This window comes from Mustela nigripes, chromosome 8 (assembly GCF_022355385.1).
Source record: "Mustela nigripes isolate SB6536 chromosome 8, MUSNIG.SB6536, whole genome shotgun sequence".
NCBI lineage: Eukaryota > Metazoa > Chordata > Mammalia > Carnivora > Mustelidae > Mustela > Mustela nigripes.
This window is the reverse complement of record NC_081564.1, coordinates 5,132,542-5,152,058: the sequence shown is the minus strand read 5'-3', so window position 1 is coordinate 5,152,058 and position 19,517 is coordinate 5,132,542. Positions and strand designations below refer to the sequence as shown.

The 19,517-nt window shown below is 59.7% G+C and overlaps 1 protein-coding gene across 21 annotated transcripts in view; it reads right to left on the bottom strand.

The window, feature by feature from the left end:
- Positions 1-19,517, bottom strand: part of NCOR2 (nuclear receptor corepressor 2) — a 177,496-nt gene that overhangs the window by 104,301 nt on the left and 53,678 nt on the right. For 20 of the 21 annotated variants that reach the window (XM_059408208.1, XM_059408212.1, XM_059408204.1 and 17 more), the window contains exons 7-8: positions 9,653-9,709; positions 2,832-2,884 (exon numbers count right to left, since the gene is read on the bottom strand). In XM_059408208.1, the coding sequence (XP_059264191.1) occupies positions 2,832-2,884; positions 9,653-9,709 (110 nt within the window). The remainder of the gene's footprint in view (positions 1-2,831; positions 2,885-9,652; positions 9,710-19,517) is intronic. The other variant, XM_059408216.1, reaches the window with a different exon arrangement.

The following is a 19,517-nucleotide window of genomic DNA, read 5'->3' as shown; positions in this document are numbered from 1 at the left end:
CCTTCCCTCCCTCAACTACCCCAGGGGCCATGCTGGCCTTCTCTGTGATCTCACCAGCTCAGTCCAGCCCCAGGGCCTTTGCACTGCCTGTGGCACTTGCCAGGGAGGCCCACACGGCCAGCTGCCGCTCAGCCCCCAAGAGCCTCCCACGCTGTCAGGTCCAGCCCTGATCTCTTGGCTGAAGCCGCCCTCCTTTTCTCTCCACACATCTGCCCCACCACATCTGCCACTGCATAGGATTCTCTTTTTTTTTAATGAGAGAGAGAGAGAGAGAGTGCAAGCTGGGGGGTTGCAGGGGGGGGCGGGGCGGAGAGGAAGAAAGAGAACCTTAAACAGGCTCCAACCCCGGCACAGAGCCTGACACGGGGCTCAATCTCATGACCCTGAGATCACAACCAGGCACCCCTGCAACACGTTCTTTAAAGTGAACGACCGCACTGACTTATGGATGACCGCATTCAGATGAAAAATACAGAGCTCGTTGGGCTTTTCGTGGGAAACTAGGAACGAGATCAAAATTCTAAGGATAGATCAGTTCAAATAATTTGCTTACAGATAGATACATTTTTCTAACATAGAATTCACCACTTACATAAGATACCTTAAAATTATTCATCTCTACGTTTTAAACTTCAGCATGTCCCTCTGTGATTTGGATTTTGAATACATTTCACCAAGGAGTCACCTACTTAGTCAGAATGTGCTCTACGAGACCAGAGCCCTTCCTGATGAAGACTGGGGAGGTAGGTTATGTGCAAAAACAGGGCACTGGTTTCGGCAAGTTTAGAGCTTTATTCTACTTAAACAGAGAAGTGGCAGCGTCTTATCTGTGAATACTATTCGTGTGGACACCTTTTTTCTTCTCTTGTTTGGATTTTACAGCTGTTTTTACAAAAGGAAATCACCCACATTATTCAGCTTCAAATATTACTCACTTTTTAGTGAACAGCGCGTGCGAGATTTCAGTACAATGACATTGCTACAGAAATTGTTATGCCGAAAGGGAAAACGCGACTGGGTGTATCAGAGCCCAGACAGCTTCAGACAGCTGGGTGAGCACAGCGCTTTTCATCATCTTCTTGTTTATTTAACTCACTTCCTGTCTCCACGGCTAGATAAAGCTTGATGAAACATGGGCCTTTGGTTTGCTCACAGATGAATCCCCAAGTCCTGTGGCACACAGTAGGTGTCCAGTAAATGCGTGTTGAGAGAATAAATGAATGAATGAGGGAGTGCTTCCGGCCGCCCGGCTCAGATGAAAACACCCGAGTCGTGGCCCCAGGGAAGGCAGGTCCCAGGAAGCTGAGAAGAGACTGGAACATGAACCGAGTGGAGTCAAGGGGGACTTGGTGCCTGGGCAGCAGACACACCCACAAGGCCACACAAGACACAGGCCACAGCAGACCCGGAACCCTAGTGCTAGCCCAGTGCCACCGCCCCCCCCCCCCCCCCCCCCCCCCAAAGGCCACTCTGCAGCCCCAGCCAGCCACGGGCAGACAGAGGCTCGCCAGCAGCCTCAGGTAAGGCAGCCCTAGCAGATGCTCCCGAGCCCACACAGGCCAACGACCCCAACGGCACCAAGAGATTTTCTAGGTTGCTCCGTCAGTCCCTGTGAGCTGCAAGAGGGTGGCCGCTTCGGTCACCAGAGCTTGGACCAGTCATGCAAGTCCAGAAACTACAAAAGAAGGGACTTCCCTGTCAACCAGACCAACACCAGCAGATATTCAAAAACTACTGTGAAGTTTGCATGCTCCCAGGGATGGGGAGCTCACTACTGCAATGTACACGCTGCAAATCCACCCCAGGAAAGCTCAATCAGTACGGGCTGGACTGCCCACTGGACAAGCTAAGTACTGCTCTCTGAAGTCACACAAAGACGCCTGCACCCTCTCCCCATGATGAACCTTGAATAGTTCAAACCCATCCCAAACAGTCTGCCTCTAACCTAGCACTACCAAATGCCCACAGATGCATGTCCCTCAAGGGGCAAGCTCTGCAGCCTCTTTTACCTTTTGGGCTCCTGGATAACAGCATGAGGTATTATCCCCTCCTCAGCCAAGGAGGCTATGCTCCCATTAAAGCATTCTTCCCCCTCCCCCAAAGCCGGCCCTCTTCTGGTAGCCACATCTCCAGCACCTCCCTCCCAGCTTGAAGACAGGAAGCCACCAGCCTAGAGCCCAATCCTCTTGCCCCGTTTTGCCAGCTCGGCCCACACCAACTACATGTGGCAGTTAACTGGTATTTCTTCACTCCAAGCATCTGTCTGAAAAAAAGCCCATTATTGGGATATACCATACTGGCCACCCCCAAAGTCTCCACGGCTGGATTACTGCTCACAGCTGCTGCACACTGGGCTGTGCCACAGAGGGACCCCTGACCCCTATGCTTACATCAGAGCCCAAATCACAGGGCCGCACTTGACCCAGGGCCACGCCCTCACACAATCATCTTGACCTTGGTTTCCACCAGGAATGGCTTCTGCGTCCCCCATGGGATGAGGCTTCACAGGCCTCCACCTCGCTGTCCCCAGAGCCGTGCATGCAGTGTCCTCACGGCCCTCCCCAGCGGAAGGCCTGCGTCCCAGTGCTTCGTGGGACCAAGCACTTCCCTCTGCCCCTCCCTGCCCCAGGCCTGCTCTGACCCCAACATCAGCCCTACCTGGCCCAGAATTCTCGCCCAAACTGCCCCCTCCCGCCCCTTCCTCTGACACCTGGCCCTGCCTGGGAGCCCTGTTGGGAACTGAGAACCCACATCCCAGCCCAGGTCCCCGAGGCCAGATGGCCTGTCCCCCCACCTGCCCCGCGTCTGCACGGCTGCCCACGAGTACTCACATTTTGATGTTCTCATGATACTGCCGGGTGTCGGAGGGCTGGTTGTACAAGGGCTGCAGAGGAAGAGAGAGGAAAGCACTTCAGGGCCAGGCCCGGGGGCTGCACTGCTGTCCCGGGCAACATCAGCCCCAGCGCCCCAGGCCCCAGCTCCAGGGAGCCGTGTGCTGCAGTGGAAAGCGGCCGCCAGCAGGCATAAAACAGAACACGGGGACCCAGCCCGCAGCCCCAGCCGGGAACGGGCTGTAACCCTCTGGGCACCGCTGTGGGTGACCTGACACCCTGCCCCTGCCCCAACCAAGGCCACCATGGTTCCTCTGCAGGGCACCGGGCAGGGCTGGCCTGGGTGTCCACTGTGTCTTGGCCTGGAGAGCGGCTCAACTTCTCCGCGTCCAAAACACCATGATACGCCACGCAGCCCCCGCTGCCTCGCAGAGGAAAGGGCCCAATGCTGCAGCGCATTCGCAAGGGTGAGGGAGGACAGGAAGGCGCGCGACAGCCGGGGCCTCGTAGATAGGTGCACGCTCTGGAGAGCGGCGATGACACACCTGTTGGGGAACAAAGTCACATGTGCATTATGGTCGCCTCCCCTCCTGCAGATGCCTGAGAAGTTTCGGGCACTGTGTCCCGCCAGGAGAGGACGCTGCCGTGCCAGATGGCACAGCTCATCACAATGATACGTCAGGAGCAAGCTACACGTCCCCCACCAGGAGGACAACAGGCGCAGGAGGGCTCATGCACGGCAGGAATCGCACACAGCAGCCAGGAGGGCCCCGGGCCCACAATCGGCAGCCAGTGTGTGTGAGGGGAAGGACAGCAGCCACAGCCGGCCACCGCGCCTCTCCTGCCCAGGGGCCTGGTCTGGGCGCCCAGAGCGGCTCTGCCACTCTCCAGCCGCGTGTGTCCGGGTGAGTCACATCAGCCTCCCTGGCCCCGGGGGGCCCATCTGCAGATGAGGCTCAATGCAGAGTCGTCAGATCAGAGGAGGCAGCGCACGCGGAGCTCTCAGCCCAGCATCTGGCAGACGGAAATGCCCCAGAGTGTCTTTACTGTCACCATCGGGGCGCGATCATGTATGAACGACCCCGATCTGTCCTGCCTCCTGTACCCAGCCACGCCCGGCCTGTGGCCAGTGAAACGCCTGCAGACGTGAAAGCAGAGTCTGGACGGCGCACGTCTGCCTTTCTGCTTCCTCTCCTGTCCGCCTGCTCCCAGTGAGGGAACACGCGTGGCCCGGCGTGCTGGAGGCCGAGACGACACAGAGCACAGGAGCCCCAGCCCGGCCACCGGCCCACCGCCCAGCGGAGCGCGGAATCCACAGACATGCCCGGCTGCCTCCGGCACTCACGGGAAACAGGGAACGGTGCTTGTTTTAAGCCACGGAATTCGGGGCTGGTTTGTGACCCAGCAGGGGCTGATACAATTATCATCCCCACTTTATGGAGAAGAAAATCAAGTCCCTGAAAGGCTAAAATACGTGCCCACAGCTGGGAGGAAATGAGCTACAACTAGAACGGCCGACTCCCTTTGGCTCTGGAGGCAGAGGTCCACTCCCAGGCTCTGCCTGGGTCCTCTCTGGGTGTCTTCCTCCGTGCCCGTGCGTGTGCATGTGCAATCCTCTCCCTTGCTGTCCCCACACCCCCGCACACACAGCAGGAGCCCTCCAGGGCAGCCATGCACGAATGTGGTAGAAGACCCAGGTACAGAGTGTGAGGGCTCACACGGGACAGGGCCAGCCTCGGGACAGGGCCCCAGGGCGAATGAAAAGAGCCCATCGGTCTCTGCCCTGTTCTTCTCCCTGGGTGCGGGGCTGGTTGCAGCTCCCAACACCCGCCAACATCCTGATGATCCCAGCCGATGGGGACCACCTCGAGCAGCAAGGCTGCAGGGCCCAACCTGCTCCGTCCGCAGGACCAGGTCTCTTGCCCTCTGCAGGCAGGGCGAGGTCCTCAAGGAGGGGCCGCAGGCAGTCACGGGGGCAGTCACAGGCCGACAGATCGGGCACTGCACGCAGCCTTGGCTGATGACGACGTCACCTCTCTCCTGGGGTCCCTCAGATTCCTTCCATGACAACCGACCACGGGGCTTGGCCGATTCCAGGCTCCGAGCTCAGCTGTCCCCGCCAGGGACAGATACGTGACCCACGGCTGGTACAGGCCATCTCTCCCCACACTGGGTCAGGCTGCCCTTCCAAGGGGCTCAGCTGGAAGCAGGGAGGTCTGAACCCCACTCCGGGCTGGAGCGGGCAGGCAACTACAGAGCCCACAGCGAGTGTCTCAGCGGGGGATGGGGCAAGGCATTAGAGCAGAAGGCTGGCAGCGCTCACCTGAGAACAGCAAGGGGCCCTACAAAGACTCCCCCGGGCCAAATTTCAAAGCACTAAACATACGTGTTTAACCCCAGGTGATTCTACGTTAGGTCCTTTTTGATTTCTCGTGCCCATACAACACAGGCCGGGTAGGAGGGGGCTTGGCCCAGAGGTTTGGTTTCCAGGAATGAACAGACACCCCAATTTCAGAGATGGTGCCTCCCTCACTGGCTGTGTGACCTCAGACATGTGTGGGCCACACTCTGGGCCTCAGTCTTCTCACCCGGAAAATGGGCACAGAGCAAGTAGGAACTACCTCACAGAGCTTTCGTGGAGCCCAGGAAACGTCAGACTTGGTGACAGATTTGCGTTGTTTTGGTTTTAAAGACGGCAGACAGCAATGTCTCCACAGGCTGAGGAGGTCAGGAGGGCCTGAAGGACCACCGATGGGAGACCCTAGGGAGTGTGTGATGGCCGGGGAGCAGGGACTACCTCTACATAATAGGATGGGCCAGAAGAGGAGAGGTGGGCTTCTGAGAGCAGGGGTCACAGGCAGCCTGTGGCTTGCCAAACCCACCTTCACCTGTGGCCACCTGCCCTGCCAGGGAAGGTGAGGACAGAGCAGCCTGGCTCTTGCGGCACAGTGGACCCCCAGTAAGAGGCACAGAAGAACCCAGAGAACACTGTGGGGCTTGCCGCCTCTAAGCACAGGGGCTCTCCCCCAAGGAGGCACTCACTGAGCACTCTTCAAGGTAAACTGAGTCCTGGGAGGGAAGGAAGTGTCTGGGCCCGGAGCACAGGGGAGGAGGTCCGTTACCATGGTGACAGGCCCCCAGGGCAGCCCCTTTGGAAGGCCCGCGTGGGATGGAGGTCAGAGGGTCCATGGCGCATCCCTCGCAGGTGCACTGCTGAGGTAAGGCAGGGCCCGAGGGAGTCTCCGACACCCCTTCTGGCCACCCGCAGGGGTAGCTGCACAAGGCCCTGTGTCCCAAGAGACAAGTCCCACTACGGCGGCCCCAAGGTGACCTTCGCCTCACTCACACCTACTTTGGCTTTCCTCTCCCCCTCCTGACCTCACAGGCTCCAGCCCCCGTCAGGGGGACACAACAACCAAGAGGGAAGCTCTTCCTCTCACAGGCGGAAGGCTAAGGTCCCCCTGGGAAGGCGCCCCGCCCCGGCTGGGGACCCTGGGCCTGTCTCCTGCCCCGCCCCCCACGCCTCCATCTCCTGGACAGGGGCGCTGCCCTAACAATCTGGAGGGCAGACGGAGAGTGCCAGGCGGGGGACGCGCGAGGCTGCAAATGCAAGGCCAGAAAAGCAGAAATGAAAAGGAAGCAGAGCCGGTCTCCGGGACAAGGAAGGGGGGGGGTCCCCTTCGGGCCCGACTCCAGCCAGCTGGCAGGGTGACCAGGAACAGCCGGCAGCCCCAGGTGGACCGAGCTGCTGAGAAATGAAGTGTCAGCCCTGGTCCTCAACCCTCTGGTGACACCAGGTTCTTAAAATAGTACCTCTGCACAGGAAGGAAACCGATGACTCAAAGCCGCGGGGAGGGGAGGCGGGGGGCTGCAGCGGCCCACACCCTCCCTCCAGCGCCCCTCCCCCAGGCCAGGCCTCGGATCCCCGATCCCCGATCGTCCCGGATCCCCGGGGGCCTGGGATGAAGGGGAGGCGCACACTCGGCCCAGCCCCTGCTGTGCGCCTGCGTTCTGGTGCCAACTTCCCCTAGGCCTTGGCTGCCCTCCCAGCGGGGGCGGAGAGCACCCATCCTTGTCCCGGAGGCCCAGCAGGCTCTCCCCGGGCTAAGTGCTCCCTGGACGCAGGTGCCCAAGGGAGACCTCGGGTCAGTAGCACCAGGCCCTCCGTGAAGGACACCTCTGAGCTGCCTCTCCTTGGAGGACACCTCTGGCCACTGGGACCTTTTGGTGACCAAGACCGAAGGTAGACCCCGGCTGGCCACAATCCCATAAGCTCGACACACCTCCCCGCCCCACCCCCGGCTGTGTGACCCTAAACAGGGCACTGCCCTCCCCAAGCCTCGTCTAGAAAATGGACAGTGACCCCTCCACGAGGCCAAACATGAAGCAGGTGCCCTGTCACAGTGGGTCCCCTCCACAGCACCCCCGAAGGCCACCAAGCCAAGAAGCTGCCGACTTCGAGAGGCTCCACTGAGAGCCACTCCAGACCTCGGCCTCCTGTGCCACCAGCCTTCAGGGGGTCTCTGCTCTGAGACTCCCAAGCAGGGGACAATCCCCTCACCCTGTTTAGACCCACCAAAGAATCACTTGGACTATGAGCCCCACGAACGCCTGCCTCACTCACAGGGGGGCTGACCCTGCTTCCCTGAGCACTTAGCTTGGGGGGAGGTTGCTGGGCAAGGACAGGGATGGGAGCTCTCGCTGGGAGGGCAGCCTGACCCCGGGCATCCCTCAGGCATCCGGACACAGCCCCCTCCACCCACCTACCCCCACCCCTGCTCAGAAGGCTTCTGGGACTCATCAGGTCAGGAGTGGGGAGAGGGAGAGCCACCAGGTCTGGAAATGGCTGGCTGCCACCTCTGGTCCTGCCACCCCTATTGACAAGAGGGGAAACCAAGGCAAGGAGGAGCTTACTGATGGGGATGGAAACATTACCCAGCTTGCGAAAACAGTCTGGCAATTCCTCAAGAGGCTACTCGCAGAGGGACCGTGACCCACCACTTCCAGTCCCGCAAGTACACCCAACAGCGATGAACACCTGCCCACGCGGAGACTCGCCTGCTCACGTTCACGGCCACGCACGGCAGCTCCTCACGTCCGCCAATGCCCCAGTGGGTGAACAGATGTGCTCTACCCACACAACGGAATACTATCCAGCCCTAAAGACGGGTGACGTCCTGACACCTGCCACGGCCCGGACGAACCCTGAGAACGTCCGCGGAGTGAAAGAAGCCAGTCACGAGAGGCCACACCGTGTGTGAGTCCATTGATACGAACGCCCAGCAGGCGAGTCCGCAGACACAGGAGGTCAATGAGTAGTGGCAGGTTGGGGGAGGGCAGGGACAGAAAGATAAGGACGTGACAGTCAGGGACGTGGAGCTATTTGAGATGGTGCGACGTTCCAAAGTGGACTTGGAGATGTCGCGCACATCCGTGAATACACTAAAAAGCGCTTAACGGTACACGTTGATTTAAACGGATGACGTGTGTGGCATGCGAATTCTATCTCAGTAAAGCTACATTTTAAAAAAAAAACAGGGTCTCCGAGACCTCCCAGAAATCATGCTCAACAGGGAAAGCGAGCCCTAGGAGGAGAGCCTGCCGCCCAACCCAAAGGGGTGCGAGGCCCAGCCCCTGAGCCCGAGGAGCCCCCCACTGCCGGCCTGGCTCGGTCCTGACAGGACCCAGGGCCGCACCTGCTTTGCCGTGGCCTGAGCACGTGGACTCCAGGCTGGGGCGCAGCTGTCCCCGAGGAAACCACTCCAGGGGCGAACAGTCAACCCTCCCAAAGGTCCACAGCCACCAAGGCTGAGAGCGGGCCGAGGCAGTGCTAAGACAGCCTTAACTATTCATTGTTTCCCGCCACCACCCTCCCCCTGCAAAGATCCTGGTGTTCCCATTTCACAGAAAAGGAAACCGAGTTCTCTACTCAAGGCCACTCAGCAAACACACGGCGGAGCGGGGTTTAAAATTGGGCTCCAAAGGCACGAGACCTGATGAGGAGGACCACACGTCCCTTCCCGGACATGCCATGCTCACAGGGCCCCTCACAGCCGTCCTGTGTGTGCATGTCTCTCCATACTGCCCCACAGCTCTGCACCAACCTGCCCGGGGCGACACTCACTGGTCCAGGGCACGTGGGGCTCTGGCCATTTCTCCTGGGGCTGAGGCTGCCCATCAGCCAGGAGTTTCCACATTGCCTTGGCTTGGATCTCTGGTGACACTAAAGGTGACGGGGTGCATGAGACAGAAGAGGCCTGGGGTCTGCTTCCCATCAGTAAAATGCCACCAACAGCAGTGACACCAACAAGAGGAAGCACTAGGGCTCAGCACTCACCATCCAACAGGCGTGGAGCTCAGGGCTTTGCACAAATTAATAGGGTCAATCCTCACCGCACCCCAACGGGATATATGGCGTTATTCCCATCTTACAGATGAGGAAACTGAGGGACGGGAAGGGGGAGAACCGCTTGGGCTCACACAGCTATGACGGAGCAGAGATCACGTGGCCCAGAGTACGGGCTTCCCATGCTAAGTCAGCCCCACTGCGCTGGCCTTCACTGTGTCCTGATGGCGAGAGCCGGCTCCCCTGCCCCCAACCCTACCCCCAGCGCGGCAGGCCCAGCCACCCGCCCGCTACCGGCCGGTCCCTCTTATCAGAAGGGTGTATTTCCGGCCTCCTCCAGAGGACAGGACAGCCTTGGCAACAGCTGACTTCCTCCTTCCCCTCCACGCTCACCTGCCGCCCTGCCCACCTCTCCAGCCACCACCGCCCCCCACCCCCGCCCGCCCACAGCCACCCACCCTGGCCCCCAGCTCACCAGCTCCACCTGAGGCCCCAGGCCTTCCAGAATCCGATGTGCAGCTTCGGCCTTCTTCTGCAGGGTGACGGGGAGGAGGAGAAATTAAAAAAAAAAAAAACACACACACAGAACAGATTATAAATAGAGGCCTCCAGAACAGCAGGCAGCGGCCCAAGCCAGCAGCCAATCCACGGCCCCAGAGCAGGGGGGTGCCAGGGTCCCCCTGCAAGCCCTCCCCGGGCTGGAAGCAAACAGAGGGGCCTCAATACCCCTGCAGCGGCCCTGGCAAGGCCGCCAAGTTTCGATTCGAACAAACACACGGTGTTCTCTGTGCCGCCCCCACCGCCCCCCCCGCCCACAAACCCTCAGGCCTGCGTCCCCCGGGGCCCAGTGCTGCGGGCACAGCTCCTTGCCAGCGGGCCACTCTGCCAGGCCCAAGATGCCTTCCTGCGCCTGGAAGCTGGCTGGGTGTCGGCAATTACCTCAGAGCTGGTGCCGCCAGCCAGGGAAGGGGGGGTGGAGATAGAGGCGCTCAGAGATACCCTTTCTAGGATTCTTGTATTTCACAATCATGTGACTATTTCTGAGCTGCCCGGGGGCCTCCCCGCCTCCCTCCCCACTCACAACCCGGGACTTATTAGGAAAACAGGAACATGTGGCAGAAAGCGCTCAGTGGCTGTGAAGGCGGCAGGCTGGACCTCCGAGCCTGGCCGTAAAGGCGGACATTGTGCATCCGCCGGTCCCCATGGGCCCCCAGCCCGGGACCACCAGCTGGGGGAAGGGGTGGACGGAGAGCTGTGGGGATGGTGGCTTCTGCAGGGCTGCTGTCGGATCTGGGCCGCCGTGCGGAAAGCGGGGTGCCCACAGCATGCAGGAGGGAGACCGGAGTCCTCCGGCGACCCAGAAAAGGCTGGGTGCTCCGGACTCAGCCAAACTCGGGGAGACCATCTAGGATCTGCATGAAGCCGGGGCGACAGGCCAAGCAAGTCACCATCAACAATCCCCTAAAAGGGGGTGTTCCCAGAGTCCTGGGGAGCATGGCTGCCAAGAGAATTCAAGGCCCAGGCTCCTGCTGTCACAGCAAGGAGGAGGGGTGCCAAAAGCCAACCCACTCCCCCTCTCCTAGCCCCTGGGGATGGACGGTGGGTACTTATGTAGGTGGGCTCAAGCTGGCACCTAGAACGAGCTCCGCCTAGAGCCCTGGGCCCAGCCCACCCAGGAACAAGCCATGCTCTCAGCCCCCTTCGTGCAGAGCCAACACCCCGAGACCAGCAGCCTCAGCGTGTGGCTGGGGGCCAAAACATCAGGGGCCAAAGCAGTACTGTAAGGACTTCCATTTTATCCAGGAGCTACCACGGGCCAAGCAACCAGCACAGAGCACGCATTATTAGTATTTAAATCACACAAACATGACATGAGGCAGATCCGAGACATGTCCCCATTTAACAGACATGAAACAGGCATGGAAAAATGACATACAGAAAAAGTCCTGCTGATCTCCAGGCTCCAAGAAGGAAGACAGACAAGGGCCGGATCCCATGCGGGGGGGCCTCCCCTGGGCTGGGGACCCGCACCGTCTTGCCCCAGGCTCACCGCAAAGCAAGAGGACGTCCCCGTGGGGCTGATGACGGGAGAATTCCTGAGGCAGGTCAAGTGAGGGAATGGGGTGGGGTGGAGAGGGGACGGGGCAGCTACCCAAACATTTCCTGAGCACCCACTCTGTACTGAGCACTGGGGCAAACCAGGACATGAATGAGGCCCAGCCCCTGCCTGCAAAATCTCCAGATCTAACGAGCAGCTGGTGAAGGCAATGGATGGCAGACTGGCGCGCACAGCAGAGGAGGCAGTTGTGGTGGACATGTAAGGCATAACGCAGGGCTCGAGTCTTTCCAGAAAAGTAATGGGAGGCGTACATAAGATGGGTTTTGAGAGATGAATAGGAGTTTCTGTGCGTTCACGAGGTTCTGCGCAGGTCAGCGGGAAATGCCCATTTAGATAAAAGACAGAAGCTAAACCCAGGAAGGGTACGGCTGGGCCCCCGGAAACTGCCCATCACACAGGTAAGCATAGCATGGGTCTTGGATCCGGGCACAAGGCCTGTGGCGGGGGCTCCGGAAGCCTGTGTCCTACAAGCCACAGCAGACTCCATCTTCAACCACATCGGGGTAAGGGGCTCCCAGAGACGGGACCTCCTGCAGCCCCTGGAGACGAGAACAGAGATGAGGCCCCTCCCTCAGCTGCTGAAGTCACCCAGAACGCAGGAGACGGGCTGCCCAGGGCCGCCAGCTTGCCAGCACGTGCCTGGTGTGAACCACGCCTCGGCTCCTAACACGCCCCCAGGTTCCAATCCCCAGCCCGCAGCAACCCTGGGGCTTTTTAAGACGCGCCTCGATTTCCCAGAGATGCCCCCGCCCGCTTACCCACTGATACCGAAGCGACCCTGCGGTGCCGCAGCGCCGGCAAGACTGGACTGTGTGATGCCTGGAGCAAGGGCCATGGAGCCACACCGGGCTGCTCCCTACGGGTTGGCGACCACAAGCACCAGGCCATGGCTCGCATGAGGGGACCTCTGCATGGGCCAGGCCCTCTACTGCAGCCCGTGTGTGCCCCAGGTGTTTGCACACCTGCAAGAACCCTGTTCAGAAGATTCTAGCATCAGCCCATTTACACACAAGGCAGCTGAGCTCTGGGCCACGCCACCTGCAGCCCGCCTGGAAGCTGGGAGCAGCTCCAGGGACAGGGAGAGGATGGCTCCCAGCTGGCCCACCGCCTCACACTGCCCTGGGGGCACCTCCCCTCGGAGGCGCGGGGGGGCCCCCTCCGTCCCCACCCCCATCCCACTTCTCTGGCTCAGCCTGAAGGGGCGGAGTGGGAGGAGTGTGTGTGCTTGTCGGTTCACAGGGAACTGTGTGTGGGGGGGGGGGGGGGGGGGTATCCCGCCTACTGGGCCTCTCCCCCACACAGGCAGGGCTTTCTCACCGCGTCTCACCGTCAAGGACAACCTGTCCACCAGTGGCAAGGTCTGGGAGCCAGCTCCGCTCTAAGCCTCAGCCAGCCACCCCAGCTGTCTGGGCCTCGGTCTCCCCATTAGCACAGTGGCCACACTCACCCAGGCCACCAAACCCCCAGCACTCTTACAAGGATGTTCTGCAAGGATCAAAGTGACATGCATATTGTCCCTTCCGTCTTCACAACCCCCTTCAAACGGAGGGCAACCACTCCCTGCCAGCCAGGGGCACGGCAGGGAACCCAGGTGTGGGCCACGGACTCAGCCTCGCTCCTGATACTCCCTCCCGCACCCTCAGCTGACGGCTTCTTGCCACCTGAGGAACTGAAGCCGAACTCCTTGGGGGGTCCCAGGGGGCCCCCACTGTGCCTGGCCTTTGGGAGGCCACTGCCAGAGGGTGCCTGGCTCAGCTCCCAGGGAACGACCCCGGGAGCTCATGCCGCCAGGAAGGACGGAGCTCTCACCAAACTTGGCGGGGGGCAGGCTGGGTCTCACTCAAGAGACCGCACTCTGGCAGGGGACCCTGTGGGCTAGGCAGCCAGACCTCTTGGTGCCAGAGAGCCTGGGGGCTGTGCCCAGGCCGAGCAACCCCACGGTCACCTGCATACACAGGTGCACACAAGCCTGGTGGGCCCGCGGGGACCATGTCCCATGCCCACGTCTGTAAGGGCACGACTGTCCACAACTGCGTGCCACACAAGGTGACTCTCTCTCTCTCTCACACACACACACACACACATTTGCATACACATGTGCCCAAGCACACCGGTCCACATCCACACCAGCACGTGTCACACAGCTAACAAGTATGCTGACAACTGCAGGGGTGTGTAAGTACACAAACTTACAGGTGTGCCCCACAGGTGCTCACACACACGCACATTCACAGACGTGCACAGTCATCCACAGGCCCACTCAGACACACGCACACACACCTGCGCGTGGACACTTAAACGCAGGACGACCACGCATGCACGTAAGTCAGACACGCAGATACACGAGGCCATCAACAGGCCCATGTGCACACACGTGTGAACGCAGGTGCAGGGCACACGTGCACGTGCACTCCAAGCAAGCCAGCACATGCCCACTTGCACTTGCGTCCACGTGAGCACAGCTACCTAGTTACACACGTGCATCCCTCTACACACACACACACACACACACACACACACACACCCTGCTCCTCCTGGGCAGGGGCTCCAGACCCTCACCCTGGCTGGCCCCCACCAGTGACCCCCCCCGCCCCCAATCTAGCTCCTCAGCTGCCTATCCTGGCCTGAGCTCTGGGCCTCAAGCTCTCCATCTGCACAATGGGGACAGCACCCACGCACCCACCTACCCAGAAGGCCCAACACCCCAACGTCTCATCCACGGCACCCTCCTCCTCAAGCTACGTCCACTGGCGAAGCACCACAGTGGCTTGGGGAAGCAGGATCCCAGAAGCCCAGCGCGCTCCTCCACACACGGGGCCTGAAGACGTGGCCCAGAGCTTCCGTGGGTCGCGTGATGAGGGACATACGCTGGGGAGGCAGAATTTGCGTTAACGAACTCACCCGACCAACAGCGCTAAGTGCAGAAGATGAAATCGGAGGAAGCCTGGATCCCAGGCATAGTTAGGATGCGCAGTCACGGAGGCCGGGGGCAGGGGGGCGCCCGGACCAGAGCACTGCTCTGAAAGCCCGAGGCACAGCTCAGCTGGCTCCGTGGCCACGGAGTCTGAAGCTGGCCTCGGGGTGCCTGGACCCCCGAAATGCTCCAAAAAATCCTTCATGGTCTCAGCTCCCAACCCTATTATTAGTACTATTAGTAACTCTATTAGTCATGTTAACCTGCTAACATGCCCTAACCACATTCTATATTTACTTCCTTCTCATTTATTTACTTCAGCAGGCTCCATGCCCCACCGTGGGGCTTGAACTGTGACTCTGAGATCTGGGTCAAATGCTCTGCCGACTGAGCCAGCAGGAGCCCTAATCATGTTACAGAAAACCCATACCGGGTGCACCTGGGCAGCACAGTTGGTGAAGCACCTGACTTTGGGTTTTGGCTCAGGTCGTGATCTCAGGGTCAAGAGCTCAAAGCCCGAATCAGGCTCCGTGCTGAGCATGGAGACTCCTGGTGACTCCCTCTGACCCTTGCCCCACCATGCGCGCACACGCTCGCTCGCTCTCAAATAAATCCTCTTAAAAAAAATGGAAACAAAACAGCATCCTTACTCATACGATGCTTGAAACAGAAGACAAAATAAGATGGGGTCTTACTCTCTGCTTCCCTCCTGACTCATCAGGGCACCAGTCACCACAGGTGCGCCCCACATGAGCGACAGACACACATGTGCATTCACTCACAGCATGCACCCACAGGTCCGCTCGGACACGCGCGCACACGTATGTGCACGGACAGGCTCTGGCCCCATCGGTGCAGCCTCCTCACCGCCTGGTCGTCCTCGGCCCTGGAAACACCCTTCTGGCGTGTCCCAGCGGCACCCATGTTTGTGGACAGAGTCCAGGTCCTGCCCACCCCCCAGGAAGTCTACCTCAAACGGCCACCGGCCAGGGTTCCCACAGAATCAGACTACGGGAGCCTCCGGTAGCGCTGCGTGTGTTTGCTGTCCCCGAGCTCTGAAGTGTGAGCCCGCTCCTAGACCCACGAGGACTCCACCTCCTCACGCCCCACATACTCCTTTCGAAGATCAAATGAGACCCTGCCCCTCTCTGGGCCCTTGCCTGTGCTGGGGAGCACCCCCCTTCCCCCACCAGAATGTTCTCTTCCTGGGGGGGGGGGGGGTGGCCCCCTCACTGCTTCCAATCCCAATCCCAGCCCACCCCCCCCCAGTTCCTGCCCCCAGGGGCCCTGCAGAGACTCTGCCTCCTGTTCCGCCATCTGTGGGCACCTGCCTGCCCTTCACACACAGGCGGCTCCTGGGAGGCAGGAAAAGCCTTGCCCAGCCGGCTCCCGCTGCGCGTGCTGGGCGTCTCACCCGTGTGCCCCGAATGGATAATGAGCCAGAGTCCAATATGCAGAAAACCAAGACAGGCCCTGCCCGGCAGGGAAGCTGCGTTTTCCAGCCGGCAAGGCATTTAGAGACAGACCCTTGTCATCCACCTCTCAGAGGAACCAGCAGGGAAGGAAGGAGGATTAAAATTTAATCCTATTGATCCCCCAAGGGGCAGTAAGTTCTGGCTGCTCCTGCTAAAGGCAGCTGCGGGGCTTCCTGCCCACCCAGCCTCCAGACCCCCAGGCTCAGCCTGTGTGGAGGGACCCCCCTCCAAGCTAATCTCCACTGGGGCCAGGGACCCATACCAGTGGCCCCCAAACCAGAGGACTCTTCCAAGGGAGTCTCCCCTCCTCTCTGCCATCCTGCATTTATTCAAAAATCGTTTACTGAGTACCTACTACGTGCCAGGCATGGTTCCAGGAGCTCGGGATACAGCTGGGAAACAGACAGAAAGATGCCTGCTCTCACAGAACTTCTGTTTACCATAAACAGAATAAACAACAAAATGTGAATCATGTGCAGTATTGGAACAAGGGCAAAAGAGAAAATCAAAGCCAGGAAGAGGAGAAATGTTCCTTGAAGGGCTTTTAGGATTAGATGGAGGCTTGTATCAGGCCTTGCTAAAATGGGGACACTAGAGCAAAGAGCCGAAGGAACAAGGAAATGAACCCAGTGGGGAAAAAGGAGCTCCAGGCAGAGGGCACAGCCAGTGCAAAGATCCTGAGGTAGGCAGAGTAAACGCCAGCGAGGCTAGGGCAGAGTGAGGAGATAAATAGAGAAAAAGGGAAATTCAGGGTTAATAAGGGGCAAAATCCTTGGATCAACAATATGCCCCTGGGTGCTGCTGACTTGTGGGTTTATGTCTCTCCCGCGAGAGAATCCATGCGAGTTTTGAGCCGAGGTCACTGCTGTGCCCCACTGCCTGGAACAGAGGCAGACACGGAGAGAGGGTTCATTTCCACGGCTGCTGAACGGATGAACAAATACATGAATAGAGAGGATGAGTGCCACGCCCCCAGGCAACCCGAACTTAGCCAGCAGGGGTCGGCTCTCAACATCCCAGGAGCCAGGGTTCGAGTCCTAACCCGCCACTCATAGCTACTGAGTGGCCTCACGGAAATGACCAGAGCTTCAGTCTAATCTAACCCAGTCACTCCTACAGCATCGGGACACCACCGCATTGCAATCCCAGGAAATGGGTTCGAAGCCCCCAGCCTATGGTGCTGGGGCCTACAGGGCAATGCCAGCACTCTGGGACCCCAACGTGGTAACCACCCGCCTGAGGTTGGGGGGCACAGGCTGCATGTGCCTGGCCAGCCTCCTCTCCCCTTGGGAGAATCCTCCTCCCTCTATCTAGGCCCTGGGACCGGGACTCTCCAAGGGTGGGCCTGAGACCCAGTCCTGACCCATCAGTGGTGTCAGACCCCCTCCACCCAGGCCTGGGATTGGCTGAGAAATGAGCACGTGTTCCAGCCAGCCAGTGAGCACCCAGTCTGGGACTGTTTCCCATCTGCCCTGGGAGGCACGTGGGCTGAGGAGGCAGCAGCTTCTCCCTGCGCTGGGGAACCTGGCTGAGAAGGACATTGGCACAGAGAGAGCGGAGGTGAGGACCGACAGCTCCCAAACCTCTTCAGTTGAAAGCCTGGACCCACCTACGCCTGAAGCAACCAACACCAACTCTCACTAGAAGATTCAGGAACCCCTCTTGGGCTTCAACCAGCATGAGCTGCGTTCCTGCCTCTTGTATCCGAGAGTCTCGGCTCACAGGACCCTTTCTGGGACAGGACTCCACAGTTTACAAAGCCATCTCAGCCGCATCAACCCTGTGACTTCAAGAATATGGCCAGGACCTGGAGCAACCAAAGACCCGAGACGAAAATAAACCACCCAGCTCATCCGGGCGTAGGCTGGCCTGGAGTCCAAGCCCCCTCCCCCGGCACCTGCCCACTCACACAGAAGCTGCAGAAAATCTGGACGGGAGGTGGGAATTCTGGCAGGGAGACCATCCTGGAAGAACTGGGAGGGGGTGTCTTAACCGCTCTTGGGGGAAGGAGGAGTGTTGAGGCCAGGGAGCCAGAGACCAATTCGCTCTGCAGACATGGCTCTTGGGGAGGACCTGGTGCCACCCAAGGGACAAACCCCAGGGCAAGGCAGGCCAGTCACGGGGCTGGGAAGAGGAGCGAGCTTCCCACAGAGGGCACCAAAGGTACTCCCAACAGGTCGAGCCCATGACGAGGACCAAGGACCAAAGGCAAAAGCCACCAACCTGCCTCCACAGCTGCCAGAGGGTTGCATGCCCGCTCTCTCACCCAAAGATCAGAGAGGGAGGGTCGGCAGAGGGCTGCCTGGCGACACCCGGGAGCCCTGCCCTTGTGCCTCCAGCACAGGCTCCTGGAGGCCGCTCAACCCTGGCTCCGATTCCCAGCTCAAAGCGCACCTGCTGTGCCATCTCAGGCAGCTCACCTTCCCTCTCTGAGCCTCAGTTTCTTTATGAGTAAAATAGAGAGAACAGTGCCTGTTTCATGCACATCAGGAGAGAATTACGTGAAGTCACATACCGCATAAGCACTAGCCAGAAGAGAACGCTGGCACCAGCCCCCGTGCCAGCGAGAGCTTGCCCAGTGCCAGGCATTGTTCTGAGGGCACCTCACGATGAACTCACCTCGTTCCCACACCACCAGGCCAGGGAGGTGCTAGAATTATCATCACTCTGCCGGTGCGTCACAGGGAGGTGTAAGTCAGGTGCCCAAGGTCACAAAGCCAGGGGATGGTGAAGACGGGGCAGGAAGCCAGGGCATCTAGCCAAAGCCTGTGTGGCCCAGCGGCTCTCCTAGCGTCAGGATCGTTATAAGCGGGACTTGGGGTGGGGGCCGGGGTATGGGAGGGGGCCCAGCATGCGCTCTGGACCGCTGGCAGCCTCAGGGTCACCAGCATCCGGTGCTGCCTCAAGAGGTGGAAGCAACGCCGACCCAACCAATCCAGGAGGTCCCCAAGGGGAACGACAGCCACACGCACCAAAAGCACACACTCCCAGGCTCCAGAAGCCCCCAGCCCCCAGGACCCCCAGCCCCCACCTGGGCTCTGAGCACTGGTCCAGCAGCCAGGGGCAGATCCTACAGCAGAGACTGCTGGGAAGGATGGCCAGGACCCCTGGGCAGGCAGGGGGACCAGAGGAGACAAGGCAGGAGAAGTGGTCCCCCCCATCCAGCACCCTTCACCGTGTGACCTCAGACAAGGAAGAGTCCCTCTGTGGGGACTCATGTTTCCTCATCTGTCAAACAAGGGAGAGGACTCACATCCACAGGCCCCGAGCGTGTCTGCAGAGTCCACTATAAGTCACGGAAGCTGAGCTCTCAGGGGCGGGCCCGTCGGAGACACGCTAAGTTGCTCCCCCAGGACCGAGGCCCCTCCAACCAGCCCGCAGCTGCCCTCCAGATCTCCAGGAGCCGCCACAGCCTGCTACAGACCCCATGTTCAACCGTGCCAAAGCCCCTTCCAGGGCTATATGTCAGCAGAGGCTGGTGTGCATGATCTGGGACCCTAAGACCCACAAGTTCGAGTCCCAGCTCCACCACTTTCTAGCTGTGTAGCTTTGGACAGGTCACCTAACCTCTCTGGGCCGTGGTTTTTCCCCGTGTTAAGTGGAAACAATTCCTGTACCTACCCTCCCAGGACTGCTGTGTAAAGAACCCCGGCCCACTGCCTGAAAAGGAGCTGTTCAACTAAGGTCTGCTGTTACCATTAATGATAAAGACAACGTTACTACCGTCCTCTGCATTACAGGAATTTCTTTTGCGTGAGCGCCAAACCGATCGCCTGGTCCTTCCCACCCCCACCTTCCAATCAACTGGCCCCTCAGGCTCTTCCACAACTTG